Genomic DNA, 21,543 nt, shown 5'->3' with positions numbered 1-21,543 from the left:
CATTTTGCTGCCATGATAATTCCAGCTGTGCATCTTGAACTCTCCCAAACCTGCTCATTTCCTCTCAAATATCTCTAGTGTTTTTCCTTTACATTTCCACCACGTTTACATGGGCAAGAGATGATAGATAATGTGATACCTACATGGTGATCAGTCCACTGGCTGGAGAGTTACCACTGGTGCCTCCCCCTGATTTGACTCTCAGCCCTTTACCAACCTGTGATTTCCACCAGCCTTTGGAGCTCTTTGAGGGATCTCACAAAATTCCAATTGAGTTCTTGTGTCAGCAGTGGAGAACAGCCAGATAAGGAGGTAGTGCACACACCTTATTTCATGAGGAAGAGAGATTAAAAGTCGTGACTTAAACAAGCAAATTTGAAAGAACATGGAGACTACATCCATCGCTAACACAGTTGTCATTTGTTGTTTGCCTGTAGCAGACAGATTTATTCAGAAGGCTTGAAGTTGGGGCTGATCTCTTCAGTCTGTCTGGTATCAAACTCAGGGTGTGTTTGTCACTGGCCAGCTTGTTGGGACATTTGTGTACCTCCTGGTCAGAAAGACAGATAAAGGAAAAAAGAAACAAAAGAAAAAAAAAAAAAAAAGAAAAAAAAGTAGCTGTGGCTGCTTTTCATTGTATGAGGTTTTGGATAGAATTGTGTGGAATCCTGAAACATTTTTCAGTATTTCAGTATTTCTTTTTGTGGTCTTGAATATAATCTGGAGATACACAGAAATAATACGGCAAATTACTGTTAAAAGAGAGGAAGAAATCTTGACAGTGATACTGTCTAAAAGTATCTAAAAGTATCCTAAATACTTTTTAGTATTTAGGAATAGTCCTCCGGGGAGCTGCTGGAAGCTATCATTTAGATCATATTAAAACTAGATTGGACAAGGCATTGGAAAATCTACGTTAGGGAACAATCCTGCGATGACAAAGGGTGGGACTATATGACCTAATAGGATTTTTTCCATCTCTGATTTCTGTGATAATGTCAGGAGGACAGCTGCTTCCACAATTATTCTGTGTCCAGATTTTATAATACTGTCTCCCTTTCCAACACTTGTTCATTTTAAGTGTTTATTCAGCAGAAGAGGAAGGGAGAGTCAACTAGTGTGAATTACTGATAACTTATTAAAAATATGGCTGTTTTTGTAGGTTGGCAGCCAAATACAACGATGATTTAGTTATTTAAATTCTTTCTTCAGCCCATTTTCTGAGGGCCAGATCCATTTCATGTAGTAAATAGGCTTAAATGCAGGATAGCATAATTCCTTTCTTGTGCCTTCTTCCTCTTTAGTCCACCTTGTCTTGCCCTCAGCCTCCCAGGGAACTTGTCCTGAAAAAGACACAAAAGGGGCCAAGCAAATGATTTATGGAGACCATAAATTATTCTATTGCTTTAAATAGCAACAATTTTGCTGTTATTTCTACAAAAACCCTTCTCACCAGTGATAGTATCGATAAGGTTTGGTTTGCTCATGAAAGCCTGAAGAGCACTGTTTAACGCAACATCAGCCCTGTCCTGCTTTCTCCTCTGAACATATATATTGATAAACCTCCCATCTAAAATGGGCAGGAAGAGGTGGCTGGAGTTTGCTTTATAGTTTGACTTAAACTGCGGTGTATCTGAGAAACTTTAGGGAAAAGAAGGCTTTATTCTTTGTGCTATAGCTATCACACATAGCATGTGCCTATGTTGCAGCTCTGTTCCCCATCCAGCAACAGTGGACACCATGCGATAGCACAGAAAATAAACACATTTTAAAATAATAAGCTGTTGATTTTTTTTATAACCATTCATTTCCCTTTTGTTGTGTTGCAATCTATTCCTCTTCATTTGGCACTAAAAACGTTTTTTCTCTCTTTTTTTTTTAATATCACAAGCAGTTACTTATTAATTAAAGTCTCAACTTGTGCTAATAAGCATATCATAAAAATAGACAAAATAAGTGTAATTGCTTTGTTATGAAAATAAATATACTGTATTTCACAAGGTAATCCAAATGCTAGTACAAACTCTTTTCAGTCCAAAGAATGCTTTCCATTTATTTAGTGAGCTTTTATTGATCTCCTTGTTGTGTTTTGCTCAGAGGGAACAGAGGTGGGTTCGCTACCTCCCAGTCCTTCCCACAGGACAACCTGTGCAGAGGCTTGGAAGGCTGATGCGGTGTGTAGAGGTACTGTGTGGCAACCAGCAACTTCTGGTCCTCTTCTGGGAACTGTGGCTGGGTTTCCTTAACCTGTGATAATTAGAAACTTTATCTGAATTCCAGCACCTTTCTATTTGTATGTGGTCAGTCTACAGTTGCTAATTCTGATAAAGATTGGTTTTTAGCTTTTTTGATCTTCTTCATTTTAATTGATGAAGTCTAAGGAAAATTTATAGAGAACGGTCTTAGTTCCTACCAACTTTTGTTTGCTAAAATGAACAAGCCAAATTCTTCTCTGCTTATAAACCAAGCTCCAGGCTCATGTTGTGATGCTGGTAGACTTTCTCAGTGCCCACTGCCAGCTGAAATCACCATCTCTCAGCATGGATGGACATTGTACTCCAGATGATGTCTCACCACTACCTTGTGCAGTGATAGTAACTCTTTTCACTGTTTCTAAAGGAAGTGCCTTCCCTGGAACATCTCACACTGAATGTGGTGCCTGTATTTTTATTTATTTATTTATTATTTTTTTCCGTGGCTTTGTTACTACTGACAGCCCATAGTAAGATATAACTTGGGGATGTACCTCTTCATCTGCTGTTTCAGCTAATGATTTCCTAGGTTGATAGAGAAAACTTCATATCCAATATTAATCTCCTGGCGATGTTTTGATGGCAAACTCATTGTAGACTGTGAGGAAATCAGGTGTGCTTGCTTAAATAGGCAACTGCAGCAGTTATGGCCAGGCAGAGCTGCGTCTTAGCAGCCTCCATGACCTGTAGTGGTAGCTGATGAACAAGACGATTCTCTGTCACTACTAGCTGGTGTTTTGCATTTCATGTGAATAAAAGTTGATGGTGTAAAATGTTGGAGGATATTCTTTGGAAAGGTCTCTTGGGACTTATTTGCATGCAACCTAATTAACCTAATTGCTACTGTAAGCACTGAGGGATATTTTCAGCTCTTGACTAGACTTTTGTCTACAACTGTCCCCTGATTTACAGCTACATGGCTGTGGCATAAACGTGTCCTACATGAATTGGTGATAACAGCCATATCATTTGCTAAACATAAAGGTGGGTCTAACCGCTGTGTCTGACATGGCAGCATGGAAGTCAGTATATGGGGAAGAAAGGGTTAACATTTTGTTGTTCTACATGTATGCTTAAATATGTAGAAGATATAATCAGTATATTTTTTAAATCTATTAATCATAACCGTATGGTGCTTTAAAATGAGGTAACAAATGCAGTAGGCACTAGACAGGACTGAGACTAGAAATGTCAATTATGTATATGTCAATTAAATGGCAATTATACCTCAGTGGCATATTAATTAAAACATGAATCTTTTTCTTTGTAGTTTGCTTTTTTCTTTCCCCTAGGGTTGAGCTGGTTTTTTTATTCACATTCCCATCCACTTTGTAAATCAATTGCCTTTCCCTTTGCAAAAGTCTCAGTGTAGCAGAGAGACGAGACTAATTCTTTACAGCAGGGTGTACGAATTTCTGCCTGCAGTGTGGAATAATGGTTCATTCTGAAATGTCTGTTCCCCTGCTGTTTCACTAACAACAAAACCTAGTGATGTGTGAAAGGTACTTCAGCAGCTTATAATACAGGCATTAATACTGAAGCACGCAATAAATGTGACTCCGTCTATTTGAACAAAATATTTCCTGTAGCATGGACAGCCTTGAGAAGGTTGTCAGAGCAGCAGAAGGATCTAAGTGTCTGTACTGATCCTCACTTAGAAATTGTTCTGCACGCCAGTTTTCTCCATCACGAGAGAAGAAGGAAAACTGTTGGAAAAGATACATCTAAATAAATCAGCATTAGCTCTTGCCAAAGGAAACCATCAAAGGTAGGAAACATTAACTAGCACTTTCAATGACTAGTGTTTGCTAAGGTGCAAGACATTTTGCAGTTTGAGAACCATCTCTGTTTCGGTGCCACTTGCATTTGTCAGGAGCTGCTGGTTTGCAAAGGCAGGTTAATCATCAGTGCATTGTATCTGAACTTGACTGGGTGAGATGACCTGGGCTTTTTGCTTTGAAACTGCCATCATTACAATATTACCTACAAGCATATAAATAGCAATGCAAACATTTTTAAGCTTAGTTTTTAGCCTTTTCTGCACCCCAATTACAATGTTTTAGGTTCATTCACCTAATCTGTCTCCCACCCTCATCCTTTCCCTTTTTCAACAGCCTCTTCCCTCCAGAAGGAGATACAGAGCTACTCTTATCTATACTTATTATCCAAACTATTAAAAACTCACAGCTCTTTAGATGTCAAGAAAAACTAGCATATATTAGAAGGAACTGATTGCAGAATTTTACCCTGTAAGTCATTTTTGGGGGGTTCTTGAGTAAGTGCAAGCAGTGGCATTTCTCAACAGCTTAAGCCTGCTACATTTTTACCAGAGTAAGAGATTCTGAAAACTATGTCTGAATAATACAAATGAGAAGTTCAAAATATGAGGGAAATTGGTTGATATAGAGGTAAAACTTACTATGGTAGATTTTATTTTTTTTCAATTGCATGCTTTCTTTTATTGTAAGAATTCCGGTTGTATGCATGGAAAAGGTCCCTGATAGCATTGCTGTGCAGTTTTGCCCATGTGGGTTTGTGTGTGATAGAGTTCTAGTGCGTAGTTAGACTACAGGCTCATGGTTAGACTCCTGAAAGGCAGGTGAGTGATGTCCACTGCTTTTCATTATGCAAAAGTGTAGTATCAGTTCACTGAAACTGCCATAATTAATTAATTACATTAGATTATTAATTAGTTTTGAATATCTCAATCAATTAAGACCATTTTGCATCAAAGCAGTGGCTTCAGTATTCACCCTGTACCTCAGATACAAGCAGCATACAGTATGCCAGTTACAATGCCCTTCTGAGCAGTGTTGCTGTGGTGATGCATTATTATCTAGCACTGTTTGCCAGCATTTGAATATTTTGACAGTGTGAAATGTTGCGAATTTTGGACATCTTCAGTTCCTCATCCTACTACTTTGCATAATTTCTCTTATTGCTGTTTCTCTTCTGATTCATGCCTCGGGCACACTGTGGTCAGCTAGACAGCTTCTCTGCTGTGCTCTGTAACACAGCCACGATCCAGCCACCAGCATGCAGCCTCCCTCCAGCTCTATCCTGTAACCATGACAGTGGTGTAGCAATAAGTGCACTTAGTGACAAGTGCCTGTGTTGATAAAGCATCTCCAGTATGCTCTGGCCCATGTGACAGTGGTTCCACATATCTGCTATTAGCAGGAAAGCAGCCTATATGACTTATTTATTGTATTACTAAGTTTTTTCCTGCTACCAATCTTTGGCTTTTTTTTTTTTTTATTCAAATCTCTTTTTCACCCCAAAAAAGGAACTTGTGAATTGTACTTTGACCTAAAAATGTGCTCATGAATCTGAAAGCAACACATTCCTACTCCCAGGAAGTACTATTAATGTCAATTCTGTATATGACAGTGGCATTTCTGGTCCCAGCTAAATCTGGGGATCCAAAATATCAGCCCTCACTCAGGCACGTAATGAGAGACAGCTTCTGTCCTCAGAAGTTTGCAGCCTCGATCACCACAACCGACATGAGAAGAGCTGTGCAGGCTTCATTTGATAAATCATCCTGCCTCTCCAGGGCTGTTCAGTGTTGGTTGTGGCTTCATTCTTCCTGTCTGAAATGGGTGGGTGAAATCCACAGCTGCAAAGTTGAAAGGGAAGGGGAATATGTCTGCAAGCCATCTTTCTCCTTCTTTGCTCTCTCTCCCCTGTCAAGGGATGGCAGAAGTGAGAGCCAGCTGCAGCTTGTCTTGGCCCATAAGTGGGTTTGAAGGAGTGGGAGAGGAAAGTTGAAAAGAAACGAAGGAAGTTGTTGAGCAAATGGAAAACAGAAGGCTCTTCCAGTCTCAGTGGGTGGCAAGAAAAAATTGCAAAGCTAAGTAGAAAAAGACAAGAGATCACTCATTGCATAACAAAAGCAACTGAGTGCAAAATTAGTGATTTTTAGGCATGTTTGACCTTCACAATATCATATACCAAGTTCTGTAGAAAAATTGCTCTGCTGGCCTTTCTCAGCTTTTGCCTGACTGCGGCAGGGATGAAATTGCTCCTGAGTCAGAACTTGTTTGCAGGTGTCACAGAATGAGATTACAGTTATAACAGTGTTTAGCTTTCTCTATTCTTTCTTTTTCTTAATTATTCCCTTTAGTATTTATTTTTATTATTATTATTAACCTCCCCCCCACACCCAAGCATTAGAAACTTCTACTTTAGAGCAGCCAGTCTATAGTAAGTTACTATGACTCTGAGATATATGTCCCTGTTGGTACATTCGATTCTGCATTTTATACCTGGAAGAATAAAAAGTATGTGGGAGGCAGTAAAAATGACTCAAATGTGGGTGGGAATTCTCAAGGCTCTGCAAAGTACAGGGGGATGAGCCAGAACCAAGACAGTATGAAATAGCTGCACATGTGAGAGAGCTAGAGCTGTAAGTAATGCTGCAGATGCATGTGCTGAACAATTCAAATGACTGTTTATTGGCATCTAATGGGAAGATAAATGAATCCAATAAGGAGAAAGATGAGAAGAATTTATTCAAAACATTACACAACATTTACACTGGTGTAAACCCCATTGAAAACAGTGCACTTGCCCTGGCACACTGTTGAAATGACTCAGTGGTGAGTCAGGTGCACTGTGACTAAGAGAATTAGTAAAAGTTTTCCTCCACATAATTTTCTTTTTGTCTCGTGGCTGTCACATTTTTCTCTCCTCAGCACTGTTGTATAACATAAGCAATTGATATTTCACTGAATATCTCTGCATTGTTAATGTTGCCTGTCCCTTCATACTCAGTAGATGACATGAAAGCTTTTTACTAATTTAACCATTACTGTATGCCCCTGTTACTGTTTAAAGTTTCAGGTTCTTCTGTAGAATATGCAAAGTTCTGACTTTGCTATAAATGTGAATGGAGATTTTATCTGGTTACTCCTAAAGCTGGCAACCCAGCACAGTAATATACTGCGAGCTGCAGTGGTTACCTGATTTTCTGATCATCACCACACTTACTTGATAATGCCCCATAGACTCCAGTTTATAGAGACAGTATAGTCCACATACTGTGCTGCTATGATCGCATGCAATGGCAGAGTTATTAGGGTGTGGCTGCTGAACAAAACTTGATGGCATGGTGCTGTGCACCCTCTCCCTAGTACTCTTGAGATAAAAACAGAACAACAATAATAAGCAATAAAAAGTCCTGATTTCAGACTGGTAGGTGGAATACCTAGGTACGAATGTGTTCTGGGCTAGTTCTGTGCTGTTAGGTCGGTCTGTAATTAAATAATAACTAGTATATTTCTTGGAGCAGGATCTAGAAATTTAGCTCAGCTAGTTGGAACTGCATTTACTTACAGAAATTACACGTTCCTCTATAAATCAATGCAATGACTGGTTGGGTTCATTAACATTAAAAAACTGTATCTCATTTAAAAACTTAATTGAATTTCGTAAAGATAAAAATCTGAAGTTCCTTTTTATACCTGTATTTCATTATCAGTTTCCTGTACATTTCTACCACCTGAGGGAAAAAAAAAATAGTTCATTCACATAATAATTTAATTTCCCAGTAAAAACAGTCATTTTAGGAATGAATGAGGAAGTATAAACAAGATGAATTAAATATCAATTAAAGGAGTTTAGCTTTTTAATTTGCGTGTTCTGTAAAAATTCTCAGTGAAGGTAGATATTTCTTAATGCTGAACTTAAAATGATAGATAATGATCTTCCTTTACTGAGTGTTAAGATGTTGCTTTTCTCCCCAGTTCGACTTACATGAATCCATGGAGATAAGTTGAAAACAGTAGTGAATTCATTTATCAAAGAGCTATATCTTGATTTTATGTTCTAATTCAGTGTGATGTACAATGAAGCACATCTTGATTTATTCTTTTGTCTTGTATTAATATATCTGTGCTTGGAAATACAAATAAGATATCTGGGGTCCTGGTGGACCATCGGCTAAACCGGAGAGCAGTGTGCCCTGACAGCAATTAAGACCAACAGCATACAGAGCAGTTTCAACAGGAGCACCCCCAGTAGACTGAAGATACTCCCTTTCATTCAGCATTTGCTAGACCACATCTAGAATACTGCATTCAGTTCTGTGCCCTCCCATACCAAAAGACACTGAATAGCTGAAATGAGTTCAGTGAAGGGCCACAATGATATTGAGGCCGCACCTCGAGTACTGTGTTCAGTTTTGGGCCCCTCGCTACAGGAAGGACATGGACGTGCTTGAGCGAGTCCAGAGAAGGGCGACCAAGCTGGTGAGGGGTCTGGAGAACAAGTCTTACGAGGAGCGGCTGAGGGAGCTGGGCTTGTTCAGCCTGGAGAAGAGGAGGCTCAGGGGCGACCTTATCGCTCTCTACAGTTACCTTAAAGGAGGCTGTAGAGAGGTGGGGGTTGGTCTGTTCTCCTACGTGCCTGGTGACAGCACGAGGGGGAATGGGCGAAAGTTGCGACAGGGGAGTTTTAGGTTGGATGTTAGGAAGTACTTCTTTACCGAAAGGGTTATTAAGCATTGGAACGGGCTGCCCAGGGAGGTGGTGGAGTCACCATCCCTGGAGGTCTTTAAAAGACGTTTAGATGTAGAGCTTAGGGATATGGTTTAGTGGAGTACTTAGTGTTAGGTTGAAGGTTGGACTCGATGATCTTGAGGTCTCTTCCAACCTAGAAATCTGTGATACTGTGATACTGTGATATCTGGGAGTCTGGAGCACACCTCCTGTGAGTTGAGGCTTAGGGAGATGGTTTGTTCAGCCTGGAGAAAAGAGATGACTTGAGGATATGCTTGACCTCAAGCATTCCCATAGCTATGATGAGATCCTCAAGAATGTGGAGACAAGCTCCTTACAGAGGTTCATGGTGGGAGAACGGGAAACAGTTATCGTAAATTGAAAGAGGGGAAGTTCTCACTAGATAAAAAGCAAAAAAATAATAACTTCAAGGATAACTTAGCATTGGAGCAGGCTGCTACTGCTACTGGCTGTACAGTATCCATCCTCGAAGGTGTTCAAAACCTGACTGGACAAATTCTTGAGCAGAAGAGTCTGAATTGAGCATCAACACTGCTTTGAGACGGAGGTTGGATTAGAGGTCTGTTCCAACCTGAATTGTTCAGTTATTCTGTGTTGCGCTTCCTGTCTTTAAACTGAATGATGTTTCTGCTATTAGCTGAATTACAAAGCGTAACTGCAGAAGTCTCAGTGACCTTTAATGTAGTCCGCGTTAATGGAAAATATTAAGAAAATTGGAGATGAAGTATAGAAAAGAGAAAAAATTATTTTCTAAGTTAAATTTTAAATTTCTGTCCATCGCTACATTACCTAAATAAACTCCCAATTAAGCAGATAGCAGGTGTCAAGCCGTATGTGTTTAATAAAAGCTTTCGTACTTCTCAGCGTGAGAAGCTACCTGATGCAAAGGTGTTGTTTGTTGGTATTTTTGTGCTTTATTCTGTTTCCCTTTGCTTGAACAGGTGGTTTTTTGGTGATGACCCAACTCTGTAGTAGATTTGTACCATGGAAAAAAGACTGTAATGAAGAATCCTTTATATGAATCTTTTGTTGACTTTGTTTCTGGTTCACACAACTACAACATGCGTCAGCATAACAGCAGGTTCAGTGTTTTGCAGGCTGATTTCCATTATCTTTGCCCAGAATAGGGTGCAATCAGGACCTCATCTGAACATTTTAGAGTATGAGGATGACAGGATTCAGACCTGTATCAGTAGATGAGACTGCCGCAGTCTAACTTTTTTTTTTCCATTTACATGAGCTCATTACTCCCAGTAGTAAAAGAGGTCAGTTGCTATTGTGAATTTTGATAATGAGATAGATTTTGTTGTTGTTGTTGTTGTTTTAAAGGAGGAATTTCACTGAAAAATTAATTATAAGGACAGCAACCAAGTAGTTACAAGTTTAATTATTTAACACATTAAAAGATTTTGTCTACTTTCTGTCTTTCCTTTACAGACAACTTTACTAAGTCAATAATGCAGTGAGATGGTATGTACTTATGCTTCACTTGTGAGAGAGTCATCAGAAATCTTGAGTCTTCTCTCTGGTACTTAGTTCACTCTTTGAGCTCTAGGCCACTCTGGTTTAGTCCTTCGAGTGTCAATCCACAAGCAGCTATTGCTCATCACCTGCAGTAAAAAAATGACATCTGTCACGCTTCCAACAATGGCACGAGAGGCCAAAATAGCAATGTCATTGTGATAGTTTCAATTACTGTACATACATTCTTTTATATATTTTACCACTTCATCAATTATTGCAGCCATCGCAGAGGTTTTCACTGAGCTGTCTATGATAATGTAATATCTTTTCCCTGAGTGATGACAGCTAATTTAGAACCCAACTTTTAGTAGTTTAGGTTGTTCTTCCTGGTACAAATTATATCGTATGTTTCCCAGGCATGATGTTCATGCTGTTCTCGGTTCCCTACAGACGCTAGGATTACTCCCCTTATTGTCTTCAAATTGTGCTTTAAATTATGTGATTCACACTTATCACATAAAATTTATTTTTTATCTAGTTCAGTCCCTAAAGGTATGGGAAGTAAGTAAACGCAGTTGTACACGCTTTTTTTTTTCTTTTTCTTTTTTTTTTTTTTTTCAGAGACTTCTACTCCTGTTCTTAGTGAAACTTGGGTTTGGTTGTTGATGTGCTGTGGGACGGACAGTAACTGCAGTGTCCCTCATGTTTTGAGTGGAGAGTGTGGATAGTTGTCAGTGGTCTTTATCCAGTGTGAGAACATTTCTTATGTTGATGCCATCCAGAAAACTGTGCCTACTGCACAGAAGAGAATTACCATAGGATGCATTCCTTCATACCTAAGAAGAACGAAGTAATTCATAACACTTTTTTTCTCAGAGTTTAAGGACTGTTTTGATTCTATCTTTAAATTGCACACCAAGACTTTGACTCAGTGATTGTGGAAAGCTGGTGTAGTCACTTGAAAGGAAATTAAATTTTTGGTACTGTACTGTGTTGCTCAGGACATACTTTGCTGTTCAGGTTTGAGGAAGTATCATTTGCAAATTAATCTTTAAATTGATCTTCATAATAATACTTTCTTCACATCCGAATGCCTGGGCACAAAGACCAGGTGCAATCTTGAAGGAAATGTAGGATACGGAGAAGGAACTCAAATGGTTAAATGGTTACAGTAAATAGGGTTACATCAGGCTAGCAGCCAGTCGCTAATGGGGTTCTCCAAGGCTCCATTTTAGGGCCAGTTCTCTTCAATGTTTTTATAAATGATTGGACGCAGGACTGAAATGCATACTAAGTAAGTTATGGACCATACTAAATTGGGAGGAGCTGTGGACTCCCTCAAGGGTAGAGAAGCTATGCAGAGAGATCTTGACAAATTAGAGATCTGGGCAGTCAACAACCACATGAAGTTTAAAAAGAGCAAGTGCTGGAATCTACAGCTGGGAAGGGGCAACCCTTAATATATGTATAGACTGAGGGATGAGAGGATGGAGAGCAGTCCCCCAGATCTGGGAGCTCTGGTTGGTGGTAAGTTAAACATAAATCAGCAGTGTGTCCTGGCAGCCAGAAGGGCCAACCGTTACCCCGGGGAGTAACAGGCACAGCACTGCCAGCCGGTCGAGGGAAGGGATTGTCCCACTCTGCCCTGCGCTGGTGCGGCTTCACCTCAAGTACTGTGTGCAGTTTGGGGCACCGCTGCATAAAGACATAAAACTATTTGAAAGTGTCCAAAGGAGGGCTACAAAGATGGTGGAGGGTCTAGAGGGGAAGGGTGTGATGAGAGGCTGAGGTCCCTTGGTTTGTTCAGCCCAGAGCAGAGCAGGCTGAGGGGAGGCCTCATGGCGGCCTGCAGCTCCCTCACGAGGGGAGCGGAGGGGCAGGCGCTGAGCTCTGCTCTCTGGGGACAGCGACAGGACCCGAGGGCACGGCATGGAGCTGGGACAGGGGAGGGTCAGGCTGGGGGTTAGGGAAAGGTTCTGCACCCAGAGGGTGGTTGGGCACAGGGACAGGCTCCCCAGGGCAGTGGTCACTGTACCGAGCCTGCCAGAGTTCAAGAAGCGTTTGGACAATGCTCTCAGGCATATGGGCAGATTTTTGTGTGGTCCTGTGCAGAGCCAGCAGTTGGGCACAATGATCCTTGGAGGTCCCTTCCAACTGGGATATTCTATGATTCTATGATAATCTACCACTTGAACAATAAGAGATCTCTCAGAGATTGTTGTTGCTTCATCTGTGCTGTGTGTGTGTAGATATTTTATTAAATAAGCAACACTGAGGCAACAATCTGTCAAACTGATCTTTCAAGCTGTGCAAAGAAGAAACTATATGATTATTTTAGCTGCATTAAACTCCCTCACATCCGTATAACCAAGAAAATGAAAAATAACAAGGCCATCATTACAACTAAATTGAAAACATAAAACAGTTACTGCCCTAAGCTTATAAAATTTCTGAGTTCTGCTGGAACCAATTGCTCATCTATGAGATGAAGCATCTGAAATAGCCTGAAGAGGGACACCAATGAAAGCCTTTTTGGCACGTACCCAAATGAGGTTATGGTTTGCATTCAGACCCAACGCACCCAGGTCCCATGGTCTAAATGCAATTCATGGTATCTAATGAGTCTAATTGTATAAACCTATTACGGAATATTATTAGTTAATTCCTGCATGAAGTTTGTAACCTCAGATTTAGTTATCACCTCTCATTTAGAAAGATGGTGTGATGTTTTAAATACTCAGTGATAAAGAGTCTGGCATGTCTTGTGTTATGTGCTTTGGTTAGAAGAGGGGTGTAATAAATTTAGTAAAGGGTGAAGCAAAAAAAACAATGTCAGCACTAAGAGTTATATGAAAAGTTTGAGTATGTCCTATTTTAATTCATAGGTAATGATACAAAATCAACTGGAATTATTCAGATGTGAGCATCAGCAAATGGATCACTGCACCTTTCTTCCCGTATTTTTCTGTTGTATTTTTCATAAAAAGAGGTCTCTCTGACATTCTACAGCTAGTCAGTATTACTTTCTGTACAGAGTGAATTAAAATGATGTATTTGGTTATGTAGTTATAGTTGGGGAGCTATATTTTATTCTGTGATGCATCCAGGTTATATGAGAATGTATTCTGACAGTTTATTTTAGCAAAGTAGTAATTGAACTCCCTTAGGTAGTGTTAGCCTGGGAATTATATCAGCTGTGTCAAAGCAATTGAATTATTGAGGCTATACATTGCATTAGCAATGCTTGTGCGATATGAATCTTCCAGGGGAAATTATATTTCTTTCCAGCTTAATATTATAAATTTAAGTTCATCTGGTGATAGTTAAATACCCTTCTGTGGCTAAACACCAGCATTCATGCAAGCAATTTTAAACCTCTGAGGTTTAAACCCAATACTGATACTTAATGGCATGATAACTTAAGGTGTTGACATAGTAAATAGTGTTCAACTTCCATTCCTTACGTTGCAGAAATCACTCAGCAGTTTGCATAAATGGTATCATAAAAAAGAAAAGTGAACTAGAACAAAGCTGTTTTCAACATGGTAATTCTGATGTGATGCGTTGCTCTTCCTCGTTGATGGTTTAAAAAATAGGAACAAGTTTTCAGGTGTGCATGAAGTTTACATTGGTTAAGTCTGAGCAAGTTGGTCTAGTGGAAGGTGTTCCTGCCCATGGCAGGAGGCCTGGAACTACACGATCTTTAAGGCCTCTTCCAACTCAAACCATTCTGTGATTCTGCGTTTCTATGAAGTAGAAACGAGATTTTTTAACCTAAATTATGCTCCCATATTTCAAATTGCAAATGGCAAAATAGCCCCCAGACCCAGATTATGTTCTTCAGCATAAAAACCTCTGGAGGCTTTGGCATTCGTTCATTGAAAAAGATTGATAAGCCATCCCTGTAGTAATAGTGTAAAATTTCTAGATTAACAGAAGGTGTAATACTTTGAGAGCATATTTACATGGTGAAGATAGTGGGACAATACTTGATAGTAATTTGTTAAATGTACACAGAATTCTAATAGCCCTTTCAATCATCTCCAGGTTAACAGGCTCTGAAATATTCAACATAAACTAAATTTTCATATTTTTAACTCAAGGAGAACTTCTGTTGGAGTCAGACTCAGCTTTAGAATTACTTGGTCTCTCTCTCTCTTTTTTTTTTTTTTTTCATAATGGAAGCCACATTGACCTCAAACCCAAAACCATGAGCCATTCTGTTGCACGCAGAATAATGCAGGGTGAAAGACGGAGAAGATGACAAGATTTGGCTTTTGGTTCCATAGGGGTTTTGAAGAGCAAGGGCTGCTGGGAGCACATACAAGAGCTGGCTTTGGGTTGTGGAACCTAACACGGATCTGTTATACATAGGGACCACATGAGTTGTGGGTGAGAACTGTGCGTTAGACGGTTGTATACCTGAAAGGAGGGTGTAGTGGGGACAAAGCAAGGCTATTTTCATTGGTGCCTGGTGCTAGGACATGAAGCAATGGGCACAAACAGGAACACAAGAGGTTCCCTCTAAACATCAGAAAGTGTTTGTTTTCTGTGCAGGTGACCGAGCACTGGCATGAGGTGCGCATAGAGTTTGTGGAATCTCCCTGTTTGGAGATATTCAAAAGCTACCTGGACACACGATTGAGCAACCTGCTCTAGGTGACCATGCTTGAGCACAAGAGCTGGACCAGTTGACCTTCAGAGGTCTCTTCCAACCTAAAAAATTCTATTGTTACATGTATGTGTATACACAGCAGTGCAGGGAGAATATTTCACACTTCATTGTTTTAACATTTCTGTTTTGTGAGTGTCATCTGAAAGATGGTTCAGGAGGTACATTTGGCGAGATGGGGGAGCAAGGGATGTCACTTGCCCACTTTGCTTACTCAGAAGAGCACAACTCCCTGGATGCTATTTTTGTCACTGGCTCATTGCCTTGTGTTGCTGCTGTCCTTGCCAACAGGAACCAGAGCTAACAAGTTTGCCCACAGTTGACCACAGAACTGAATTTTGGCCAAAAAGTTAACAAAGCTACCAAGCTTTTTTTGGCCAAAAAGTTACCAAGCTACCAAAACGTTTGCTGCATAAATCTCTTGTTCCTGTTCTTCTTTTTTTTTTTTTTTTTGATGTCTCCTCTTGAAAAACACACTGAAATGAGTGGTGAAACAGTTGAAATTAATGGGGTTATAAGATAATTGGAAATTGAAACTTATGAAAGTTGATGACCTACTAACCTTTTCTGAGCAAATTTCTGTTCTCATTCCAATAAATGAAAACGGTGGTATTAAATTACAGAGATTACTTGGCAAAGCTCCTGGCTTATCTATGTGAGGAAGTTAGTGCAGAGTACCTGGAAGTGTAAGCTCTGAACTCACAGTGCTATTGCCCAGCCACACACATCCCTCATGGATGAACTTCAGTACCTGTTAACCTGCAAGACACTTCACTTTCAAAGCAGATACAAACATTCCTTGCAGAAGATGGTTCTTGATAAGCATGAAGAGTTTATGTGTAGGGGGGTTGTGAGGAGCGTGCAATGAATTGCAAATCCATGCTCAAGGTTATGACCTCCCACCTGCCTTGTGCAGGTAAGTCCTAAGCTACCTTGCATTTGGTGCACAGTATGATTGTTTACAGGAAAATGTGTTCTCTATATTGAATTGTTTCTGTTTCGTAAATTCACAAACTTAACTAGTGAGTGTTAACATTTTTTACTTTTTGGTGTATGTGTGTAGGGAAAACGACAATTTCATTTTATAAAGTAAAGTGTCTATAATCAAAAATCAAAAATAAGCATTGTGACTCTAGAAGTTTGTTGAACTAATTAACTCTATTAACTAATTTACTGAAATTAAAAACATTCTAGATGATGAAAGAAAAACCCTTCTCATAATAAAACTGCAAAACTGGTCAGTATACTTACTCAACTGTACATTTTTTCCCAAACAGGCGGGAGAAAAACATTATCACCCAACTTGCGCACGATGTGTCAGGTGCAGTCAGATGTTTGCAGAAGGAGAAGAAATGTATCTTCAAGGTAAAATAAACAAACAAGCAAACAAACAAAAAAAAAGAAAGAAATAGAACAGTTACACCAGACAGCATGCCCTCTTGTCCATACCTGCTCACATGGCTGAACTTTATTGTGCATATTCTGACTTCATAACTACCAAAGAAAGTGGAGAATGCAATATGTAGGCTAAGGAAAAGCAACAACAACAACAGCAACAAAACTTATTTATTCTTATTCACTATTATTTCTCTCTTGATTTAAATCACAGAGCAAGTGGGAATCACAGGAAGAATGAGCAGTAGCAGTTTTTTCATGCAGATGGAAGTGCTTGACAGTGAAGATTATGAACATTTCCATTTACTAGAAAATGTGACTTTTCTGCAGTGATAAGACTTCCACATGAAACTTAACACACATGCAGGACAGGACGTTTCCTAAAGCTACCATTGCTGATGTAACACCAATTCTGTACCCACTGTCCATTTACATACAACGAGAAAGTCTATAGAACCTTATCTGAGTTCTTAGTCAGGCCTAATGACCCTCAGAGAATGGTGATGATGATGCCATGGATCTGAAGTCTGTATCAGACAGTGCCTGTACTGGAGACAGCCATGAGCTTGCACAGAAGAAATTCAGTGTTTCTTGTCAGGGAATTTCAGTGGTAATAGGAATGACTTGGTCTGTAATTTATTCAATAATAATAATAATAATAATTAACATAGATATAAGCTAAAATCTGCGTTTCAGGTGTAGCAAATTTTAGCTGTACTAAATTGATCAAAGAGAAAAGCTGTATACACAGTTAAATATAGGGTTGGTCACCAGAGAAAATGAAGGCTTTTGCCTACATTTTTGACTGGGCCTATGTTTTCAAAACAAAACAGAGAAGAGGAACTCAGTAGGATGTGGGAACTGCAAGGTTGGTGTATTATCCCAAAATCACATGCTTGCCCAGGTCTGTATTACAACTTATGCAATTGTCCAGAGTTTTCTAGAAGTGTACTTAGAAATCATTCTTTAAGCTGGAAAAGTTTGACTTTATTTAAAACAAAACAGTGGTCTCAGTAAGATCTAATTAGAATTTAGTACGTTATTCAAAATGACAATTTTATTGTCACTTTGGTTTACAGCAAGAACTATCTCATTAAAGGACATAATGATCCTTGTCTGTGCTCATGCGTTGTCTCTCAGGAGCCAGAAAATGCTGTGGTTCTTCCAATTGCAAAGTAGCTTAGCAATGATAAAACCCCCTGGGAAATCAATGCTTTAAAAAAAGATACCAAACTGCAGGTTTGTTTCTAGATTTCAAACCATCTGAAATTGCCTTACAGTGAATCCTTTTAAGTTTAGTTTGTTGTAAGGATGGATATTAATTTCGGTCCAGATTTTCAGTTCAATAGCTAAAAAACTATGCTCTGGTCCTACTAACTTGGACCCATCTTATTCACTTTATTTCCTGATACATGAAACATTCCTACCAACTTGTTATCATACACTTTTTGTCTTCATGTAAAGAGGAGTTTCCATTAGAAACTTTAATGAAAAACTTAACTTTGTTAAGTGTTAACTTTGTGAAAGATCTGTGATTAGTTATTTGAACTGCCTGACCTGATGAGTTAGATAATTACAAAAAAAATCCTAGGGGTTTATAACATGTTCTTCATCCTCTTAATAAACTCATGTAAAGTTCCCTTAGGTGTTGCACGTTCCTTAGCAGAAATTGAGTCTTCAGTAGACATCCAGCAGATGACTTTGGGGTGAAATGACTTTTTCTTCTATATGAAAAGTTTCCTAGCCTATTTCATGTGACCACAGACAGGAGTAAGTCATTCAAAAAAGTTGATCTAATTACTATTTAGAACCACTTGGAAGATTTACATCAAATTATGTGGCATTTGAGACAAACTCTTTCAGTGGGCAAGCTCAGACCCATTCATAATTGGAACATAAATTAGCATTGAATTCGAAGGTGTTATAAAACCATTTCTTAGTGGTTCAGTCCCTAGAAAACTTCAGTAACTTATTAAACTTAATTTATCCAGTCAGGAATTGCATATAATCTTTTACTGCTTGAGTCTGGGTTCATCTGGATTATTCTTGTGAATTGAATTCTGATGATCTCCATCTGTCTTCTGGGAAATAGACTTTCTGTTTCTATCTTGTTTCCAAAATCTACTGGTGAAACTGCTATCAAACTATCTGCTGGAAAACTATCAAACTGCTGTGAAAACAAAGCATTTCCTATAAATCCTCTTGGTGCTCTCCACCCAGTCTAAACACTAAACGTTTATAACAGAAATTCTCAACTTCCCAGTTACTCAGAAAAAACTTGCAGTACACTGATGCTATTTATCTGTGTGGAGAAATGCTTTAGCTTGTGTCTTGTCCTATGTCAGCCTGGCATAAACATAAAGGTTCCTTTTTGCTATTAAAATTTGCATGTAGTTCTTCATTTTATATAGGTACACACATTCCACTCCTCTGAATATTGAACACGAGTACTGAATGTTATGTTGAACTCTTAAAAGATTTTTTTTCTTTCTGACAAATTCAAAACCATTAAGTTTCTTTCTCACACTTCTGTTGACTTATATCTCTGGAGTTTGTAGTCCTCTATTCAACACATATATACAGTATAGGATTGGTTTGTTTTGTGTATTTTCTGTTTATTGAGGATGGATATTCCCCTAAATTAAAGCAGTTCTTTAATATTTAATTTATATGACACAAACATGTAGTGCAAAGTCAGTACAGTGAAGAATTTAGAAAAAAAAAAAAAAGGACGATTTTCAGCTAGTTTTAAATGCCACAATGATGTTCTATTCCATCACTAGGCCCTCCTTAATAAGACCTGGGCCAACCTATTACAAGAATAGAGAACAGGAAATTCTGAGTACGTATAAGGAAATACAAAATTACCACGAGAGTGGAAAATGTTGTCCAGGAGTGCTGTGGATCTCCATCCTTGGAGATGGTCAGAACCCAATTGGGCACAGCCCTGAGCTGCCTTCTGAAATGTGATCTGCTGTGAACAGGAGGTCAGGCTGGAGGAGTTCCAGAGATCCCGTATAATGTTTCTTAGGACACAGGTTTTGATGTTAATTTCACATATTGAAGTCCATGTAGCTTTCTGAAGTGCACGTAGTCTTTAAAATGTATGTGGTCAGTTTTACTGATAATGAGTTGTGGTCATTTTTAGCTTTGAAAGTATCCACAAAATTGTGATGGCAGTCAAATCAGTTAGCATGCTGTATTTTATAAAAGCCTCTTATTTGGTAACTGAATTGAGCAAAACTTTAAACTTACTCTCCAGGTACATCCATCTGGCATCCAGTTTGTAGACAGGCTGCCAAGGCTGAAGAAAAAAACAAGGTAAAAATACCTTATTTTTACACTTTTATACACTTATTTTTACACTTTTAAAATTTTATTCTCTATCCCTCTTTTTTTTTTTTTTGTAGTAGTAGATGTAGAGGGAAAGATTTGGAATTTTTTCACTACTGGAATTTTAAACTTTAATGACAGAAATCTATTTGGTTAAAGTACTGTTTTATATTCTGCTTTTACTAGTGATTAAAGGAGAATCCTGACCTAAGAGTTATATATGTAAGCTGAATAGGAAAAAATATGAAAATATGAAGAAATAAAGTTAATTTTTAACTTCTATCTGATTATGATATAATCAGTGCATGACCTTTTCTCTTTTTATGTGGCTCCACATTTAAAAGATCAGAGGACTTTCACTTAATTTACTTTTACAAAAAAAAGAAAAAGTACCAATTCTCCTTGGAATTTCTTTTTTATTGTTTGTAAGAAGTTGGCAAGCCAGCCACAACTTAATTTAATCTCTGGCTTGAAGTACCTCCTTAAGTTGGATGATTTGTGCATCTGTCTGTGTGCAAAGGGAAGAGGGGGTTGTTCTGGCAACTTTAATAATTACAAGGTTAGCAGATGAATAAGCTGCCCTTAGGAAATGAAGAATTAATCTGTAGCTGGGGAAATGATCTCTCAGAAGTGGTGGGACTGAGATACAGCTATCTCATTTAATGCAGAGGCCAACTATGGAGCTTTTCAGTTCTGCTTTTCTCTGATGCTCCAAGTGGTATCCTTGGTATCCTGTTCAAAAAAAGCCTTGCTTTGATTCATGAAGGCTTGGACACAAGTCACATGGGACAAGTCAGAACAGGAGGCAGCAGCTATAAAAAGAGTGTTTACAAATCTGGTGTGTTAGCAAGTGCAACTTTGACTAAATTACAGTTTTGGAAAAATCTTTTTTGGGCCTTACCCTGAAGGATCTTGGCTGTAGTTTTTGTACCCATGTGTTAGGGAAGTGATTGCTCTGGCATTCTGTGGCAGGCTCTGAATGCCAAGTAAGTGGTGTTTCGGTATGTATATATATATAAAAAAATAAAAATAAAAAAGTGTATTGTCAAAATATTTCAGTTTAATAAGTTCTGCTGATTCAGTCTAGTAGCATTATGCAGCATTTCAGGCTTCCTAAGGATTTTATTCTGACTGAGTAACTGAAATTGCAGGACTAAAACCCAATGTACTTTATTGAAAGTGTAGTGGTCCTTTTTTTATCTCTTTCAAAGACAGACAGTGGATACTATTGTACAGGGTTCATACTGGCTGTCTCTTCCCCACCAAGGAAAAGAAAGCGTGCTTGTAATATATTGTGTGGAGGCTGACACATGTCATTCATGACGCATCTCTCCTGAGTGCTGGGAGTCTGCCCCTTCCCCAGCAGAGGAAGATACCTATATCTGAAAGTCAGTGGGAGTCTTACCTAAGTACAAATAAAAACCAGAATGAAACTCAAGGAATTTTTCCAAGCCTAGTCATTTTTCCTTTTCTTTGGGGTTTTCCTCTCTTCTTTCTTTTTCTTTCTTTTTTTTTTCCCTGATCATTACATTCATTAATAAAACAAACAAAAAAAGAAGAAGAAAGGTTGCTTTTTCAAATTGGGTAGTAAGGGACTTTTCAGCATATCTAGTAAAGCTGGGAATAGGATATACTGGTGGTGCAGTCTTCTGGTCAATCTGTGAAGAGTGTTGTTTCTAAAAAGTCATCTGTGTATTTATACAAATATAAGCACAGCATGTAACTGAAGTAGGTAACAAAAGTAGGAGGAGTAAGTAGCAGCACACTACAAAACTTTGGAGATGGAGTAGAAGGGAAGAAGAAGTGAAAAAGTGTGACAGCAACAAGAAAAATTTTGGAAGAACGAGTAAACAGAAGAGATAAAGCTGGAAATGGCAGAAGAAATCAAAGTTCATCAAAGTGATGA

General features: G+C 38.8%; 1 protein-coding gene across 33 annotated transcripts in view; it reads left to right on the top strand.

Annotated features, from left to right (window-relative positions):
• ABLIM2 (actin binding LIM protein family member 2) overlaps positions 1–21,543 on the top strand; it is a 142,896-nt gene that overhangs the window by 70,021 nt on the left and 51,332 nt on the right. For all 33 annotated transcript variants that reach the window (XR_014583817.1, XR_014583818.1, XR_014583819.1 and 30 more), the window contains exons 7-8: positions 16,187–16,274; positions 19,567–19,625. Coding sequence is in view for 24 of the 33 variants with exons in the window: in XM_083834494.1 (XP_083690620.1) it covers positions 16,187–16,274; positions 19,567–19,625 (147 nt within the window). In the remaining 9 variants the exon portion in view is untranslated. The remainder of the gene's footprint in view (positions 1–16,186; positions 16,275–19,566; positions 19,626–21,543) is intronic.

Source organism: Anser anser (genome assembly GCF_964211835.1).
Source record: "Anser anser genome assembly, chromosome: 4".
Classification (NCBI taxonomy): Eukaryota; Metazoa; Chordata; class Aves; order Anseriformes; family Anatidae; genus Anser; species Anser anser.
This window is presented reverse-complemented; position numbering and strand designations above follow the sequence as displayed.